Genomic DNA, 17,164 nt, shown 5'->3' on the forward strand with positions numbered 1-17,164 from the left:
TGGAGTTTTGTTTTGACTTTTGAAATGGGGTTTACACTCTCTTTGTTTCGATTGGGAAATTATCCCTCTCATTGTGAGTGAGCAGCTTGACCCCTCACTGATACTGACTGGGCCATGTCTCTGCTGTTCCTTGAGCACACTACTGTTCATAGCTCAGTTACGTCAACATATCCCCACAAAAGTAATCTCAATTTATTTAATAACGTTCTGAAATGAATTTCTAAAATCAATTCTTTGTGCTGACATTTTACAAAAAACAATGACAAATCAATACCATCATGAGCTTCTTAAGTTGTGCACCAATTGTGCGAACCATATGATATCAGAGCAGAATTAGGCCATTCAGCCCATGAATCATAGAAACCCTACTGTGTGGAAGCAGGCTGTTTGGCCCATTATGACATAACTCCCCCCGCTGAAGACCATTTCTCATGGCTCAACCACCTATAAGGCCACAGTGACTCTCTGAAAAGCATCCCACCCAGACTCACCACCACCCCGCCAACCTATCCCCATAACCTTGCATTTCCCATGGCTAATCCACTTTTCCTACACATCCCTTAACACTATGGGCAATTTAGCATGGCCAATCCACCCTAATTCGACTGGAAGCAAAGCCTAGCGGGGAAGACTGTAGAGCAACAGTGACAGGAGTTTCTGGGTGTAATTGAGGACACAGTACAGAGGTTCATCCCAAAGAAAAGAAAGATTATCGAGGGTGGGATTAGACAGCCATGGCGACAAACGAAGTCAGGAAATATATCAAAGAAAAAGAGGCAGCCAATAAAGTGGCCAAGAGCACTGGGAAATCAGAAGTTTGGGAAGGCTGCAAAAACAGACAGAGGATAACAAAGAGAGCAATAAGGAAGGAGAGGATCAAATATGAGGGGAGGCTAGCTAGTAATATTAGAAATGATAGCAAAAGCTTCTTTCAATATATAAGAAACAAACGAGAGGCAAAAGTCGATATTGGGCCACTCCAAATTGATGCTGGAAGGCTAGCGATGGGAGATAAGGAAACAGCTGAAGGACTTAATAAATACTTTGCGTCAGTCTTCACAGTGAAAGACATGAGTAGTATGCCAACAATTAGGGAGAGCCAGGGGGCAGAGTTGAGTATGGTAGGCATTACAAAAGAGAAAGTGCTAGAAAAGCTAAAAGGTTTAAAAATTGATAAATCAAAAGTCACTGGAGTCAGGGAAAGTCCCAGATGATTAGAAAATTGCTGTGGTAACCCCCTTGTTTAAGAAAGGATCAAGGCAAAAGATGGAAAATTATAGGCTGATTAGCCTAACCTCGGTAGTTGGTAAAATTCTAGAATCCATTGTCAAGGATGAGATTTCTAAATTCCTGGAAGCGCAGGGTCAGATTAAAACAAGTCAGCATGGATTTAGTAAGGGGAGGTCGTGCCTGACTAACCTGTTAGAATTCTTTGAAGAGGTAACAAGTATGTTAGACCAGGGAAACCCAGTAGATGTTATCTATCTAGACTTCCAAAAGGCCTTTGATACAGTGCTTCACGGGAGGCTGCTGAGCAAGGTGAGGGCCCATGGTGTTCGAGGTGAGCTACTGGCTTGGGTTGAGGATTGGTTGTCTGACAGAAGGCAGAGAGTTGGGATAAAAGGCTCTTTCTCGGAATGGCAACTGGTGACGAGTGGTGTCTCGCAGGGTTCAGTGTTGGGGCCATAGCTGTTCACCTTATATATTAATGATCTGGATGAAGGGACTGGGCGCATTCTGGCGAAGTTTGCTGATGATGCGAAGATAGGTGACAGGCAGGTAGTACCGAGGAGGTGGGGAAGCTGCAGAAAGATTTAGACAGTCTAAGAGAGTGGTTCAGGAAATGGCTGATGAAATTCAATGTGAGTAAATGTGAGGTTTTGCACTTTGGAAAAAAGAATACAGGCATCGACTATTTTCTAAATAGTGAGAAAATTCGCAAATCAGAAGTGCAAAGGGATCTGGGAGTGTTGGTCCAGGATTCTCTAAAGGTTAACTTGCAGGTAGAGTCCGTAATTAAGAAAGCTAATGTAATGTTGTCGTTTATCTCAAGAGGGTTGGAATATAAAAGCAGCGATATGCTTCTGAGGCTTTATAATGCTCTAGCTAGGCCCCATTTAGAATACTGTGTCCAATTTTGGGCCCCACACCTCAGGAAGGACATACTAGCCCTGGACCGTGTCCAGCGGAGATTCACACGCATGATCCCTGGAATGGTAGGTTTAACGTATGATGAACAGCTAAGGATCCTGGGATTGTACTCAGAGTTTAGACGGTTGAGGGGAGATCTAATAGAAACTTACAAGATAATGTATGGTTTAGAAGGGGTGGACGCTGGGAAGTTGTTTCTGTTAGGCGGGGAGACTAGGACCCATGGGCACAGCCTTAAAATTAGAGGGGGTAAATTTAAAACTGAAATGAGACGACATTTCTTCAGCCAGAGAGTGGTGGGCTTGTGGCATTCATTGCCACGGAGTGCAGTGGAGGCCGGGACGTTAGATGTCTTCAAGGCAGAGATCGACAAATTCTTGATCTCAAAAGGAATCAAGGGCTACGGGGAGAGTGCAGGGAAGTGTTGTTGAAATGACCATCATCCATGATTTAAATGGCGGAGTGGACTTGATGGGCCGAATGGCCTTACTTCCACTCCTATGTCTTATGATCCTACGGTCTTATGGTCTAACCTGCACATCTTTGGACTGTGGGAGGAAACCAGAGCACCCGGAGGAAACACACACAGACACAGGGAGAATGTGCAAACTCCACACAGATAGTCACTTGAGGTTAGAATTGAAGCTGGGTTCGCATCACTGTCAGGCAGCAGTGGTAACCACTGAGCCACCTTAAGATTTAGAACATAGAACAAAGAACAGTACAGGCCCTTCGGCCCACAAACTTTTATCTTAATCCTAAAGAGAATGTGGAAACTCCACACAAACAGTCGCCTGAGGGTGGAATCGAACCTGGGTCCCTGGTGCTGTGAGGCACCACTAAGCCACTGTGCCACCCCATGATGAAAGGCCTCCAGTAGCAGCCTCCTGACTTGGTGTAGTGCCTCGCAGCCTCCCATGGTGTGGCAGGGTAGCCCCATGGCATGGCCTCAGCGTGGTCTCCCGGTCTTGTGGCAATACCAGAGCCATCTCCCAGTCTCATGATCCTCAAGAGGAGGCCTGGTGTGACATAGAGCCAGGGCCTAGTGTAGACTGGGCGCTAGGTGCCAGCATGGTATGGATTGGAAGACCCTGTTCTGGACTTACATTTCCGTCATGCTGGATATTTTATTTCTCTACTTGCTAAGGCCGTGTAACTAACCAAGCTGTACCCAGGTTCCTTTATACCTGAGATGGCACTGTAAGTGATATAAACTTCTCACTGTACTCATTTAAGTACATGTAACAATAAAGCTAATTTAATTCAATTCAATTCAATCCTCCAACCACATTATATGCTTTTTCTTTTGTGTTAATGCTGTTCCTGACTTCCCTTGTCAGCCACAGTTGCCTGATCTTCCCCTTACCTTCTTCCTTGGGATTAATTTCTGCTGTGCCTCCCAAATTACCACCAGAAACAGAGTGGTGGGCGTGTGGAATGCACTGCTGGCAATGGTAATGGAGTCAGATACTTTAGAGGCTTTTAAGCAACTCTTGAATAGGTACATGGAGGACAGTAAAATGTGGGGTATGAAGGGTGGTTTGAGCTGAGTAGGCTAATAGGTCAGCACAACACCATGGGCCAAAGGGCCTGTACTGGACTGTTCTACGTTCTCTGTTTAAACTCCTGCCATTGTTGCTTCACTGTCTTCCCTCTTAGGATCCCCTTCCAATCAACTCCGGCCAGTTTCTCCGCAATGTCTCTGTAGTTACCTTTATTTAGATGTAACACCATTACATCTGATTCCAGGATAACACGGCATGGAGTTGGATGAACACAGAAGGCCAAGCAGCAGAGGAGCAGGAAGGCTGACGTTTTGGGCCTAGACCCTTCTTCAGAAAATGATTTTCTGAAGAAGGGTTTAGGCCCAAAATGTTAGCCTTCCTGCTCCTCTGATGCTGCTTGGCCTTCTGTGTTCATCCAACTCCACACCGTGTTATCTCAGATTCTCCAGCATCTGCAGTTCTCTGAAACATCTGATTTCAGCTTCTCCCTCTCAAACTGCAGGGTGAATCTTTTCATATTATGATCACTGCCTCCTTAGGGTTCCTTCACCTTAAACTCGCATATCATTGCACATCACTAAATCCAGAATTGCCTGTTCCCGAGTGGGCTCCACCACAAACTGCTCCAAAAAATCATCTCATAGACACTCCACAAATTCCTTTTCTTGGGACCTGCTAACAACCTGATATCCTCAGTCAACCTGCATATTGAAACGCCCCATGAGTATTGTAATAGTACCTTTCTTATGTGCCTCTTCTATCTCCTGATTTAATTTCTTCCCCAAATCCTGATACTACTAGGATGCTGATACACAACTCCCACCAGGGTCTGTCTTCCCTTGCAGTTCCTCAACTTTACCCACACAGATTCCAAGCCTTCTGATCCTATGTTACTTCTTGTTATCAATTTAATTTAGTTTCTCATCAACAAGGCATCCCTGCCCCTTCTCTGCCCATCTGCCTGCCCTATCGATTATCTTTGGGTATTTAATTCCCAGACCTGATCCCCTGCAGCTACTTCTCTGTGATACCCACAGAATTATTCTTGCCAAACAAACAAGCCTGTGTTTTAATGGTCGTCAGTAAAAAATGCTCTGATACCTGTGTAATGTGTCATCGCACTGAAACGTTACCTCTGTTTCTCTCTCTGTTGGATACCTGACCTACTGAGTATCTGAGAGAACACGGTGCGAAGCTGGATGAACACAGCAACCCAGCAGCATCAGAGGAGCAGGAAAGCTTGACGTTTCGGATCGGGACCCTTCTTCAGAAATGCTACTGAGTATCCACTGCACTTTCTGTTTATATTTCCGATTTCCTTGAACGTTCAGTATTCATGCTGTAAGGAGTCACCATTGTTACCTGACTGAGTAACAGAACTGGATTTCTCCTGTTTCTTGTCACGAGCGGACACATTCATCTTGCTCTTTATCTTCATCGAGCTCAGTCCGCTCACAGAATCTACAGGGAAGAGAATTGGTTCAGAACAGTGGACATTCCATGGATTCCACGGTAGGACGAGAGATGAAGAAGTAGACCGGAGATTTCTGAACGGGTTGTGGGGGAGGAGAGTGCAGGGTACAGGGCAAGGGAGAGAAGGTCAGAGAGATTTTAAGAGGAAACAGATGGATCATTTTTAAGGGTGAGGTTTGGTGTAGCGTGAGCAACAGTCAAATGGGGATTCCTGAAGGGAGGTCATAACCAAATCAGTCATGATCTTAATGAATGGCAGGTGAGATTTGAAGGGCCAAGAGTCCTCCTCTCACTGCTTGTTTGTTTAGTTGTCTGAGTAAATCTTTGTACGGTAGGCCAGAATTCAATGGGCCTAATTGACACTGAAGGTAGGACTGTCTAATGTGAGTCACTGATTACTCATAACAAACAATCTCCATTAATCAGTTGAGAACAAATGCAGAAATGGGAAATTCCCAATAAGAATCCAGATCTCCCAAGCACTGACTACTCAGCTACACCATCTCTCAACCTGGCCTCAAAATAGACTCCAAAACATTATCTTCTGAAAGTGAATTTTAAAAACTTCATTCTTGGGATCTGGGTATCTCTGGCTGGGCCCAGCATTTCTTGCCCATCCCTAGTTGCCCCTTGAGAAACAAAGAAACAAACAAAAAAATCAAAGAAACCTCCAGCACAGGAACAGGCCCTTCGGCCCTCCAAGCCTGCGCCGATCAAGATCCTCTGTCTAACCTGTCATCTATTTTCTAACAGTCTGTGTCCATTTGCTCCCTGCCCATCCATGTACCTGTCCAAATATATCTTAAAAGACCCTAATGTGTCAGCGTCTACCACCTCCGCTGGCAACGCGTTCCAGGCACCCACCACCCTCTGTGTAAAGAACTTTCCACACATATCTCCCTTTAACTTTCCTCCTCTCACTTTGAACTCATGACCCCTAGTGATTGAGTCCCCCACTCTGGGAAAAAGCTTCTTGCTATCCACCCTGTCTATACCCCTCATGATTTTGTAGACCTCAATCAGGTCCCCCCTCAATCTCCGTCTTTCTAATGAAAATAATCCGAATCTACTCAACCTCTCTTCATAGCGAGCACCCTCCATACCAGGCAACATCCTGGTGAACCTCCTCTGCACCCTCTCCAAGGCATCCACATCCTTTTGGTAACGTGGCGACCAGAACTGTACACAGTACTCCAAATGTGGCCGAATCAAAGTCCTATACAACTGTAACATGACCTGCCAACTCTTGTACTCAATACCCCGCCCAATGAAGGAAAGCATGCCATATGCCTTCTTGACCACCCTATTGACCTGCATTGTCACCTTCAGGGAACAATGGACCTGAACACCCAGATCTCCCTGTTCATCAATTTTCCCCAGGACTTTTTCATTTACTGTATAGTTCGCCCTTGAACTTGATCTTCCAAAATGCCTCACCTCGCATTTGCCCAGATTGAACTCCATCTGCCATTTATCTGCCCAACTCTCCAGTCTATCTATATTCTGCTGTAATCTCTGACAGTCCCCTTCACTATCAGCTACTCCACCAATCTTAGTGTCATCAGCAAACTTGCTGATCAGACCACCTACACCTTCCTCCAGATCATTTACATATATCACAAGTAGGACCTCAAAGGTATTAATCTCAGGATTGCTACCAGCGCCACCTGCTAGTCAGTGCAGAAATGAAAGAATAGCCAGGATGAATGCGTGGCTTGAGAGATGTTGCAGGAGGGAGGGGTTCAGATTTTTGGGACATTGGAACTGGTCCTGGGTAAGGTGAGACTATTACAAATTGGACGGTCTACACCTGACCTGGTCTGGAACCTATGTCCTTGGGGGTGCTTTTGCTAATGGTGTGGGGGAGGATTTAAATTAATGTGGCAGGGGGATGGGAACCAAACATTGAACAGAAAGGAGGTAGTAACGATAGCCTGTAGGGAACTAGTTAATGGAGTCAGTGTGACTAAAGGGAATAGTAGTCGGGGAGCAGATGATGAACACAAAGGGACAGGTGGTCTGAGGTGCATTTGTTTTAATGCGAGAAGTGTAGTAGACAAGGCAGATGAGCTTAGGGCTTGGATCGGTACCTGGAAGTATGATGTTATTGCTATTACTGAGACTTGGTTGAGGGAAGGGCATGACTGGCAACTAGTTGTCGCAGGATATCGATGCTTCAGGCAGGATAGAGAGGGAGGTAAAAGGGGTGGAGGAGTTGCAGTAATGGTCAAAGACGATATCACAGCTGTACTGAAGGAGGGCCCCATGGAGCACTCGAGCAGTGAGGCAACATGGGTAGAACTCAGAAATAGGAAGGATGCAGTAACAATGCTGGGGCTGTACTACAGGCCTCCCAACAGCGAGCGTGAGATAGAGGCACAAATATGTGAACAGACAATGGAAAGGTGCAGGAGAAACAGGGTGGTGGTGATGGGAGATTTTAATTTTCTCAACATTGACTGGGATTCACTCAGTGCTCGGGGTCAAGACGGAGCAGAATTTGTAAGGTGTGTCCAGGAGGGCTTTCTCGAGCAGTATGTATGTAGTCCAACTCGGGAAGGGGCCATACTGGACCTGGTGTTGGGGAATGAGCCTGGCCAGGTGGTTGATATTACAGTAGGGGACTACTTTGGAAATAGCGACCACAATTCCGTAAGTTTTACAATACTCATGGACAAGGAAAGGAGTGGTCCTAAAGGAAGAGTACTAAACTGGGGGAAGGCCGACTATAGCAAGATTCAGCAGGGTCTGAGGAATGTAGATTGGGAGAAGCTGTTTGAAGGTAAATCCACATTTGATATGTGGGAGGCTTTTAAAGAGAGGTTGATTAGCGTTCAGGAGAGACATGTTCCTGTGAAAATGAGGAATAGAAATGGCAAGATTAGGGAACCATGGATGACAGGTGAAATTGTGAGACTAGCCAAGAGGAAAAAGGAAGCATACATGAGGTCTAGGAGACTGAAGGCAGACGAAGCTTTGCAAGAATATCTGGAATGTAGAGTGAATCTGAAACACGGCATTAAGAGGGCTAAGAGAGGACATGAGATATTGCTGGCAAACATGGTTAAGGAAAATCCCAAAGCTTTTTATTCATATATAAAGAGCAAGAGGGTAACTAAAGAAAGGATTGGCCCACTTAGGGACAAAGAAGGAAAGTTATGCGCTGAGTCAGAGAAAACGGGTGACATTCTTAACGAGTACTTTGCATCGGTATTCACCAAGGAGAGGGACATGACGGATGTTGAGGTTAGGGGTAGATGTTTGCTTACTCTCGGTCAAGTTGACATTAGGAAAGAGGAAGTGTTGGGTATCCTAAAAGACATTAAGGTGGACAAGTCCCCAGGTCCGGATGGGATCTATCCCAGGGTACTGAGGGAAGCGAGAGAGGGAATAGCCGGGGCCTTAACAGATATCTTTGCAATGTCCTTAGACATGGGTGAGGTCCCAGAGGACTGGAGACTTGCTAATGTTGTCCCCTTGTTTAAGAAGGGCAGCAAGGATAATCCAGGTAATTATCGACCGGTGAGCCTGACGTCAGTGGTAGGGAAGCTACTGGAGAAGATACTGAGGGATAGGATCTATTCCCATTTGGAAGAAAATGGGCTTATCAGTGATAGGCAACATGGTTTTGTGCAGGGAAGGTCATGTCTTACCAACTTAATAGAATTCTTTGAGGACGTGACAAAGTTGATTGATGAGGGAAAGGCTGTAGATGCCATATACATGGACTTCAGTAAGGCATTTGATAAGGTTCCCCATGGCAGACTGATGGCGTAAGCGAAGTCACATGGGGTCCAGGGTGTGCTAGCTAGATGGATAAAAATCTGGCTGGGCAACAGGAGACAGAAAGTAGTAGTAGAAGGGAGTTTCTCAAATTGGAGACCTGTAACCAGTGGTGTTCCACAGGGATCTGTGCTGGGACCACTGTTGTTTGTGATATATGTAAATGATCTGGAGGAAGGTGTAGGTGGTCTGATCAGCAAGTTTGCTGATGACACTAAGATTGGTGGAGTAGCTGATAGTGAAGGGGACTGTCAGAAATTACAACAGAATATAGATAGACTGGAGAGTTGGGCAGATAAATGGCAGATGGAGTTCAATCTGGGCAAATGTGAGGTGATGCATTTTGGAAGATCAAATTCAAGGGCGAACTATACAGTAAATGGAAAGGTCCTGGGGAAAATTGATGAACACAGAGATCTGGGTATCAGGTCCACTGTTCCCTGAAGGTCTCAATGCAGGTCAATAGGGTGGTCAAGAAGGCATATGGCATGCTTTCCTTCATTGGGAGGGGTATTGAGTACGAGAGTTGGCAGGTCATGTTGCAGTTGTATAGGACTTTGGTTCGGCCACATTTAGAGTACTGTGTACAGTTCTGGTCGCCACATTACCAAAAGGATGTGGATGCTTTAGAGAGTGTTCACCAGGATGTTCCCTGGTATGGAGGGTGCTAGCTATGAAGAGAGGTTGAGTAGATTTGGATTATTTTCATTAGAAAGACGGAGATTGAGGGGGGACCTGATTGAGGTCTACAAAATCATGAGGGATAGAGACAGGGTGGATAGCAAGAAGCTTTTTCCCAGAGTGGGGGACTCAATTACTGGGGGTCATGAGTTCAAAGTGAGAGGAGGAAAGTTTAAGGGAGATATGTGTGGAAGGTTCTTTACACAGAGGGTGGTGGATGCCTGGAACGCGTTGCCAGCAGAGGTGGTAGACGCAGACACGTTAGCGTCTTTTAAGATATATTTGGACAGGTACATGGATGGGCAGGGAGCAAATGGACACAGACTGTTAGAAAATAGATGACAGTTTAGACAGAGGATCTTGATCGGCGCAGGCCTGGAGGGCCGAAGGGCCTGTTCCTGTGCTGGAGGTTTCTTTGTTCTTTGTTCAAACAACAGTAGTCCCAGCACAGATCCCTGTGGAACACCACTGGTCACAGGTCTCCAATTTGAGAAACTCCCTTCTACTACTACCCTCTGTCTCCTGTTGCCTAGCCAGCTTTTTATCCATCTAGCTAGCACACCCTGGACCCCATGTGACTTCACTTTCTCCATCAGACTGCCATGGGGAACCTTATCAAACGCCTTACTGAAGTCCATGTTTATGACATCTACAGCCTTTCCCTCATCAATCAACTCTGTTACGTCCTCAAAGAATTCTATTAAGTTGGTAAGACATGACCTTCCCTGCACAAAGCCATGTTGCCTATCACTGATAAGCCCTTTTTCTTCCAATTGGGAATAGATCCTATCCCTCAGTATCTTCTCCAGTAGCTTCCCTACCACTGACGTCAGGCTCACCGGTGGATTATCCTTGCTGCCCTTCTTAAACAAGGGGACAACATTAGCAAGTCTCCAGTCCTCTGAGACCTCACCCGTGTCTAAGGACACTGCAAAGATATCTGTTAAGGCCCCGGCTATTTCCTCGCTCGCTTCCCTCAGTATCCTGGGATAGATCCCATCCGGACCTGGGGACTTGTCCACCTTAATGTCTTTTAGGATACCCAAAACTTCCTCCTTCCTTATGTGAACTTGACCTACAGTAAGCAAACATCTATCCCTAACCTCAACATCTGTCATGTCCCTCTCCTTGGTGAATACCGATGCAAAGTACTCGTTAAGAATGTCACCCATTTTCTCTGACTCAGCGCATATCTTTCCTTCTTTGTCCCTAAGTGGGCCAATCCTTTCTCTAGTTACCCTCTTGCTCTTTATATATGAATAAAAGGCTTTGGGATTTTCCTTAACCATGTTTGCCAGCAATATCACATGTCCTCTCTTAGCCCTCTTATTCCCTCGTTTCAGATTCGCTCTACATTCCAGATATTCTTGCAAAGCTTCGTCTGTCTTCAGTCGCCTAGACCACATGTATGCTTCCATTTTTCTCTTGGCTAGTCTCACAATTTCACCTGTCATCCATGGATCCCTGATCTTGCCTTTTCTATTCCTCATTTTCACAGGAACATGTCTCTCCTGCACGCTAAGGTCGGGGTGAGCTGCCTTCTTGAACCACTACAGTTCATGTGCTGTGGGTTGACCCACAAAGCCCTTAGGGAGGGAATTCCAGAATTTTGACCCAGTGACAGTGAAGGAACAGCAATATATTTCCAAGTCAGGATGGTGAGTGGCTTAAGGCCATAAGACATAGGAGTAGAAGTAAGGCCATTCGGACCATTAAGACCACTCTGCCATTTGATCATGGCTGATGGGCATTTCAACTCCACTTCCCTGCACTCTCCCGTAGCCCTTGATTCCTTCTGAGATCAAGAATTTACCAATCTCTGCCTTGAAGGCATCTAATGTCCCGGCCTCCACTGCGCTCAGTGGCAATGAATTCCACAGGCCCCACCACTCTCTGGCTGAAGAAATGTCTCCTCATTTCCGTTTTAAATTTATCCCCTCTAATTCTAATAAGGAAGGTTTAGAGTTGAACTTGCAGGGGGTGGTGTTCCCATGTAACTGCTGCCCTTGTCCTTCTGTATGGAAGTGGGTCGTGTGTTTGGAAGGTGCTGTCTGAGGGTGTTTGGTGAATTTCTGCAGTGCATCTTGTAGATGGTACACACTGCTGCTACTGAGTGTTGGTGATGGAGGGAGTGGGTACTTGTGGATGTGGTGCCAATCAAGCAGGATGCTTTGGCCTGGAATCCGAGAGGTGGAGGGTTTCAGATTTACAAACTCGATAATAAATGGAGATTGTTAAAATGAGGAGTGAACTGTAAAGTCCATTTGATGAAGATAGACACACTCAGTGGTGAGTGGGGTTCCACAGGGGTCTGTCCTTGGGCCTCTACTGTTTGTAATTTTTATTAATGACTTGGATGAGGGGATTGAAGGATGGGTCAGCAAGTTTGCAGAGGACACAAAGGTTGGAGGTGCCGTTGACAGTATAGAGGGCTGTTGTAGGCTGCAGCGGGACATTGACAGGTTGCAGAGATGGGCTGAGAGGTGGCAGATGGAGTTCAACCTGGATAAATGCGAGGTGATGCATTTTGGAAGGTCGAATTTGAAAGCTGAGTACAGGATTAAGGATAGGATTCTTGGCAGTGTGGAGGAACAGAGGGATCTTGGTGTGCAGATACATAGATCCCTTAAAATGGCCACCCAAGTGGACAGGGTTGTTAAGAAAGCATATGGTGTTTTGGCTTTCATTAACAGGGGGATTGAGTTTAAGAGTCGTGAGATCTTGTTGCAGCTCTATAAAGCTTTGGTTAGACCGCACTTGGAATACTGCGTCCAGTTCTGGTCGCCGTATTATAGGAAAGATGTGGATGCTTTGGAGACAGTTCAGAGGAGGTTTACCAGGATGCTGCCTGGACTGGAGGGCTTATCTTATGAAGAGAGGTTGACTGAGCTTGGTCTCTTTTCATTGGAGAAAAGGAGGAGGAGAGGGGACCTAATTGAGGTATACAAGATAATGAGAGGCATAGATAGAGTTGATAGCCAGAGACTATTTCCCAGGGCAGAAATGGCTAGCACGAGGGGTCATAGTTTTAAGCTGGTTGGTGGCAAGTATAGAGCGGATGTCAGAGGCGGGTTCTTTACACAGAGAGTTGTGAGAGCGTGGAATGCGTTGCCAGCAGCAGTTGTGGAAGCAAGGTCATTGGGGTCATTTAAGAGACTGCTGGACATGCATATGGTCACAGAAATTTGAGGGTGCATACATGAGGATCAATGGTCGGCACAACATTGTGGGCTGAAGGGCCTGTTCTGTGCTGTACTGTTCTATGTTCTATGTTCTAAAGCCGCTAGGGAGGGAGTTCCAGGATTTTAACCCAGCGATCTTTAAATGAGTCAATTCAGTAATAGCATGCACTATTGCCCATTCAATGTACAGAGCTCAGGGTAATCTTACAGAGTGTCAAATGATTTCCAAGGTCGATAGATTTAGTGACTTGGAGGAATTGCGGCAGGTGATGATCAATATGGGGAACAGTCCACTCATCCAAGTAGCCCTCAGAAAGTTGCATCAGAACTGTTCGCAAATTCACAACAATTATTAATGATTTACATGAGGGAGTTCAATGTAATTTATAGACAATACACGCTGGATGGGAGGGTGAACAGTAAGGAGAATGCAGAAATGCTTCAGTGTAAACTGAACACATTGAATGAATGAGCAAATGCATGGCAGATGAAATAAAATGTAGATAAATGGAAGGTTGTCCACTTTGGGTGCAAAAACAGGAAGGCAGATTATTATCTAAATGTGGATAGAGTGGGAAAGGGGAGGCGAAATGAGACACTGGTGTCCTTTACACCAGTGCTTACCTGAGGAAAGATGTTCTGGAGATGATGTGAATGCAACAAAGGTTTCCCAGACAGATTCCTGGGATGGCAGGACTGACATATGAAGAGAAACTGGATTGCTTAGGGCTATATTCACTGGAGTTTAGAAGAATGAGGGGATGTCATAGAAACCTATAAAATTCTAACAGGGTAGGACAGAGTAAACACAGGAAAGATGTTCCAGAGACAGACAAAAAACCTACAGATGCTGGAATCCAAGGTAGGCAAACAGGAGGCTGGAAAAACACAGTAGGCCGGGCAGTATCTGGGTGAAAGGAGCAGTCAACATTTCCGGTATTACCCTTCTTCAGAATGTCCTGAAGATGCTGCCTGGCCCGCTATGATCTTGCAGCCTCCTGTTTGTCAACCAAGAATGTCCTAGACGACAATCTAATCCAAAGCCAGGGCTCACAGTCTAAGGATACAGTGTATGCCATTCAGGACTAAAATGAAGAGAAATGTCTTTCCTCAGTGGGTGGTGAACCTGTGGGATTGTCTGCCACAGAAACTGGTTGAAGCCAAAATATTGAATGTTTTTAAGAAGGAGTTAGACATAGTTCTTAGAGTTAAATGGGTCAAAGTATGTGTGGAGAGAGTGGGAACAGGAGACTGAGTTGGATGATCAGGCATGATCATACTGAATGGGGCACCAGGCTCAGAGGGCTGAACGGCCTACTCCCGCTCCTGTTTTTCATATAAGTGGGAGGATAACAGAAACATCTTGAGTGATGTCAATAGTCAGAGGCTGAAGTTGAAGAATATGACAGTCCTCCCAGCACGTATCTTTATTGAAAGGTACAGGCTCTATACCCTCCCTCACGACTTACCACTCTTCATGGATTTTCCTTCCTTTGGAATATTGTCCTGAGTCACGGGGGATGGGGTTGACTCCGTCTGAGCCGTGGAAGGAAGCATTTCGGTGTCGGCAGGTTTTTCTGGCACCACTTCTGTGAATTTAGACCATGCACAGCATTAGCTCCTCATAATCCTGAATCTCTTCACAGCCACAGAATGGGCTGATGCATTTAAAACAACATCACTAAGGCTGACGTTTCACAAAATGTGACAAACTATTTGTACACAGGAAGGACATAGAACAACAGACAGCAAAAAAATACAGCACAGGAACAGGCCGTTTGGCCATCCAAGCCTGCGCTGACACATTTTGCCCTTTCATACTAAACTGGCTTCACTTACAGGATCCATATCCCTCTGTTCCCTTCCTATTCATGTATTTGTCCAGGTGCTTCCTGAATGCTGTTGTGTCTGCTTCCACCAACTCCTCTGACAACACATTCCAGGCACTCACGACCTTTTGTGTGAAAAACATGCCTCACATATCTCTTTTAAACTTCCACCTTCGCACCTTGAACCTGTGTCCCCTAGTAATTGGTCCCACCAGGCTAGGAAAATGCCTCATCTTCACAATCTAATAAACTTCTATTAGGTCTCCCCACAACCTCCTGCATTCCAGTGAAAACAAACCCGGCCTCTCCAACCTTCCTTCCGAGCTAAACTCCCCAATACCAGGCAACATCCTGGGAAACCTTTTCTGTACCCTCTCCAAAGCATCCACATCCTTCTGGTAGTGCGGTGATTAGAAATGTACACAATATTCCAAGTACAGCCTAACTGAAGTCCTATAAAGCTGCAGTGTAACTTGTCTATCCTTATACTCAACGCCTCTTCCAATGAAGGCAAGGGTGCCATAGGCCTTTTCTACAACCTTATCTAGCTGCTCTGCCACCTTCAGTGATTTGTGGACCTGTACACCCAGATCCCTCTGCGTATCAGCCATTCATTGTATAATTTCCACCTGTACCTGACCTTCCAAAATGCATTGCCTTATATTTGACCGGATTAAACTCCATCTGCCATTTTTCTGCCCATGCCTTCAGCTGATCTATATTCTGCTGTCTCCTCTGACAATCCTCCTCACTATCTGCAACTCCATCAATCTTTGTATCACCCGCAAACTTACTAATTAGACCAGCTATATTTTCCTCCAAACCATTCGTGTAGACCAAGAACAGCACAGGTCCCAGCACCGATCCCCATGGACCATCACTACTCACAACACTCCATTCTGAAAAGCAACCTACCATCACTACCCTCTGTCTCCTATGGCTAAGCCAGTTCTGCATACACCTTGCCAGCTCACCCCGATACAATGTGACTTCACCTTTTGTACCCGTCTGTCATGAGGGACCTTGTCAAAGGTTTCACTGAAGTCTACGTAGGCAACGTCAATCGCTTTTTCCTCATCAGTCATCTTCGTCATCTCCTCAAAAAAATTGACCAAGCTAGTCACGCCTGACTTCGCCCACACAAAACCATGCTGTCTATCCCTAATAAGTCCATTTGCTTCTAAATGCATTTGGATCTTGTCCCTGAGAAACTTTTCCAATAAGTTCCCTACCACCAGCGCGAGGCTCCCAGGCCTGGAATTTCCAGGATTATCCCTGCTACCCTCCTTAAACAATGGGACAACACTGACTATTCTCCAGTTCCCTGGGACCTCACTTGTGGCCAAAGAGGATACAAAGGTGTCTGTCACTGCTCCAGCAATTTCTTCTCTTGCCTCCCTCAATATTCTGGGATAGATCCCGGAGGGACCCAGGGACTTATCTACCTTAATGATTTTTTAAGATGGATAACACCTCTTCGTTTTTCATAGCAACTTGACTGAGAAACTCTACACTCCCTTCCCTGAGATCTTCCACCAATTTCTTCTCTTTGGCAAATACCAACATAAATATTCAGTTAGGAGCTCACCTACCTCTTCTGGCTCCACAGATAGATTCCCTCCTCTGTCCTTGAGTGGGCCAACACTTTCTCCATTAAAAGAAGCCTCAGGATTCTCCTTAATCCTGTTTGCTCATGACTTTTCATGACCCCTTTTACATTTTTACTTCCTTATTTAAGCTGAAACCTACTTTTCCTTACATACTTCAATGGCTTTGTCAGTTCTCATCCTGCTTGACCTTACGTATGCTTCCTTTTTCTTTTCGACCAAGGTCATAACATCTCTGGTCATCCATGGTTTACATAACTTGCCATACCTTGTCCTCCAATCTCACAGGAATACATTTGAGTTTAGAAGGATGACAGGGGATCTGATTGAGGCGTATAAGATTATTAAGGGATTGGACATTCTGGAGGTAGGAAGCATGTTTCCACTGATGGGTGAGTCCAGAACCAGAGGGCACAGTTTAAAAATAAGGGGTGGGCCATTTAGAACAGAGTTGAGGAAAAACTTCCTCATCCAGAGAGTGGTGGATATATGGGATGCTCTGCCCCAGAAGGCAGTGGAGGCCAACTCGCTGGATACTTTCAAGAAAGAAATAGAAAGAGCTCTTAAAGATAGTGGAATCAAGGGTTATGGGGATAAGGCAGGAACAGGATACTGATTGTGGATGATCAGCCATGATCATAATGAATGGTGGTGCTGGCTTGAAGGGCCAAATGGCCTACTCCTGCACCTATTGTCTATTGTCTGTCCTGAACTCCTTTCAACTGCTGTTTGAAATACTCCCATGTCCTGATGTGGACTTACCCTCAAACAGCCGCCTCCAATCAAAACTCTCCAGTTCCTGCCTCATATTGTCTTAGTTCACCTTACCCCAGTCGAACACCTTTGCCCAAGGACTGGTGTTATCCATATCCACGAGTATCTTAAAACTCATGGTGTTATGGTCACCAGTCCCGAAATGCTCTCCCACTGAAACTTCACGCACCTGGTCGGGC

General features: G+C 45.6%; 1 protein-coding gene across 5 annotated transcripts in view; it reads right to left on the reverse strand.

Annotated features, from left to right (window-relative positions):
- Positions 1-17,164, reverse strand: part of spef2 (sperm flagellar 2) — a 239,677-nt gene that overhangs the window by 99,493 nt on the left and 123,020 nt on the right. For all 5 annotated transcript variants that reach the window (XM_059644984.1, XM_059644985.1, XM_059644986.1 and 2 more), the window contains exons 18-19: positions 14,245-14,364; positions 5,019-5,117 (exon numbers count right to left, since the gene is read on the reverse strand). In XM_059644984.1, the coding sequence (XP_059500967.1) occupies positions 5,019-5,117; positions 14,245-14,364 (219 nt within the window). The remainder of the gene's footprint in view (positions 1-5,018; positions 5,118-14,244; positions 14,365-17,164) is intronic.

The sequence above is a fragment of the Stegostoma tigrinum genome, chromosome 3 (assembly GCF_030684315.1).
Source record: "Stegostoma tigrinum isolate sSteTig4 chromosome 3, sSteTig4.hap1, whole genome shotgun sequence".
NCBI classification, from domain to species: Eukaryota; Metazoa; Chordata; class Chondrichthyes; order Orectolobiformes; family Stegostomatidae; genus Stegostoma; species Stegostoma tigrinum.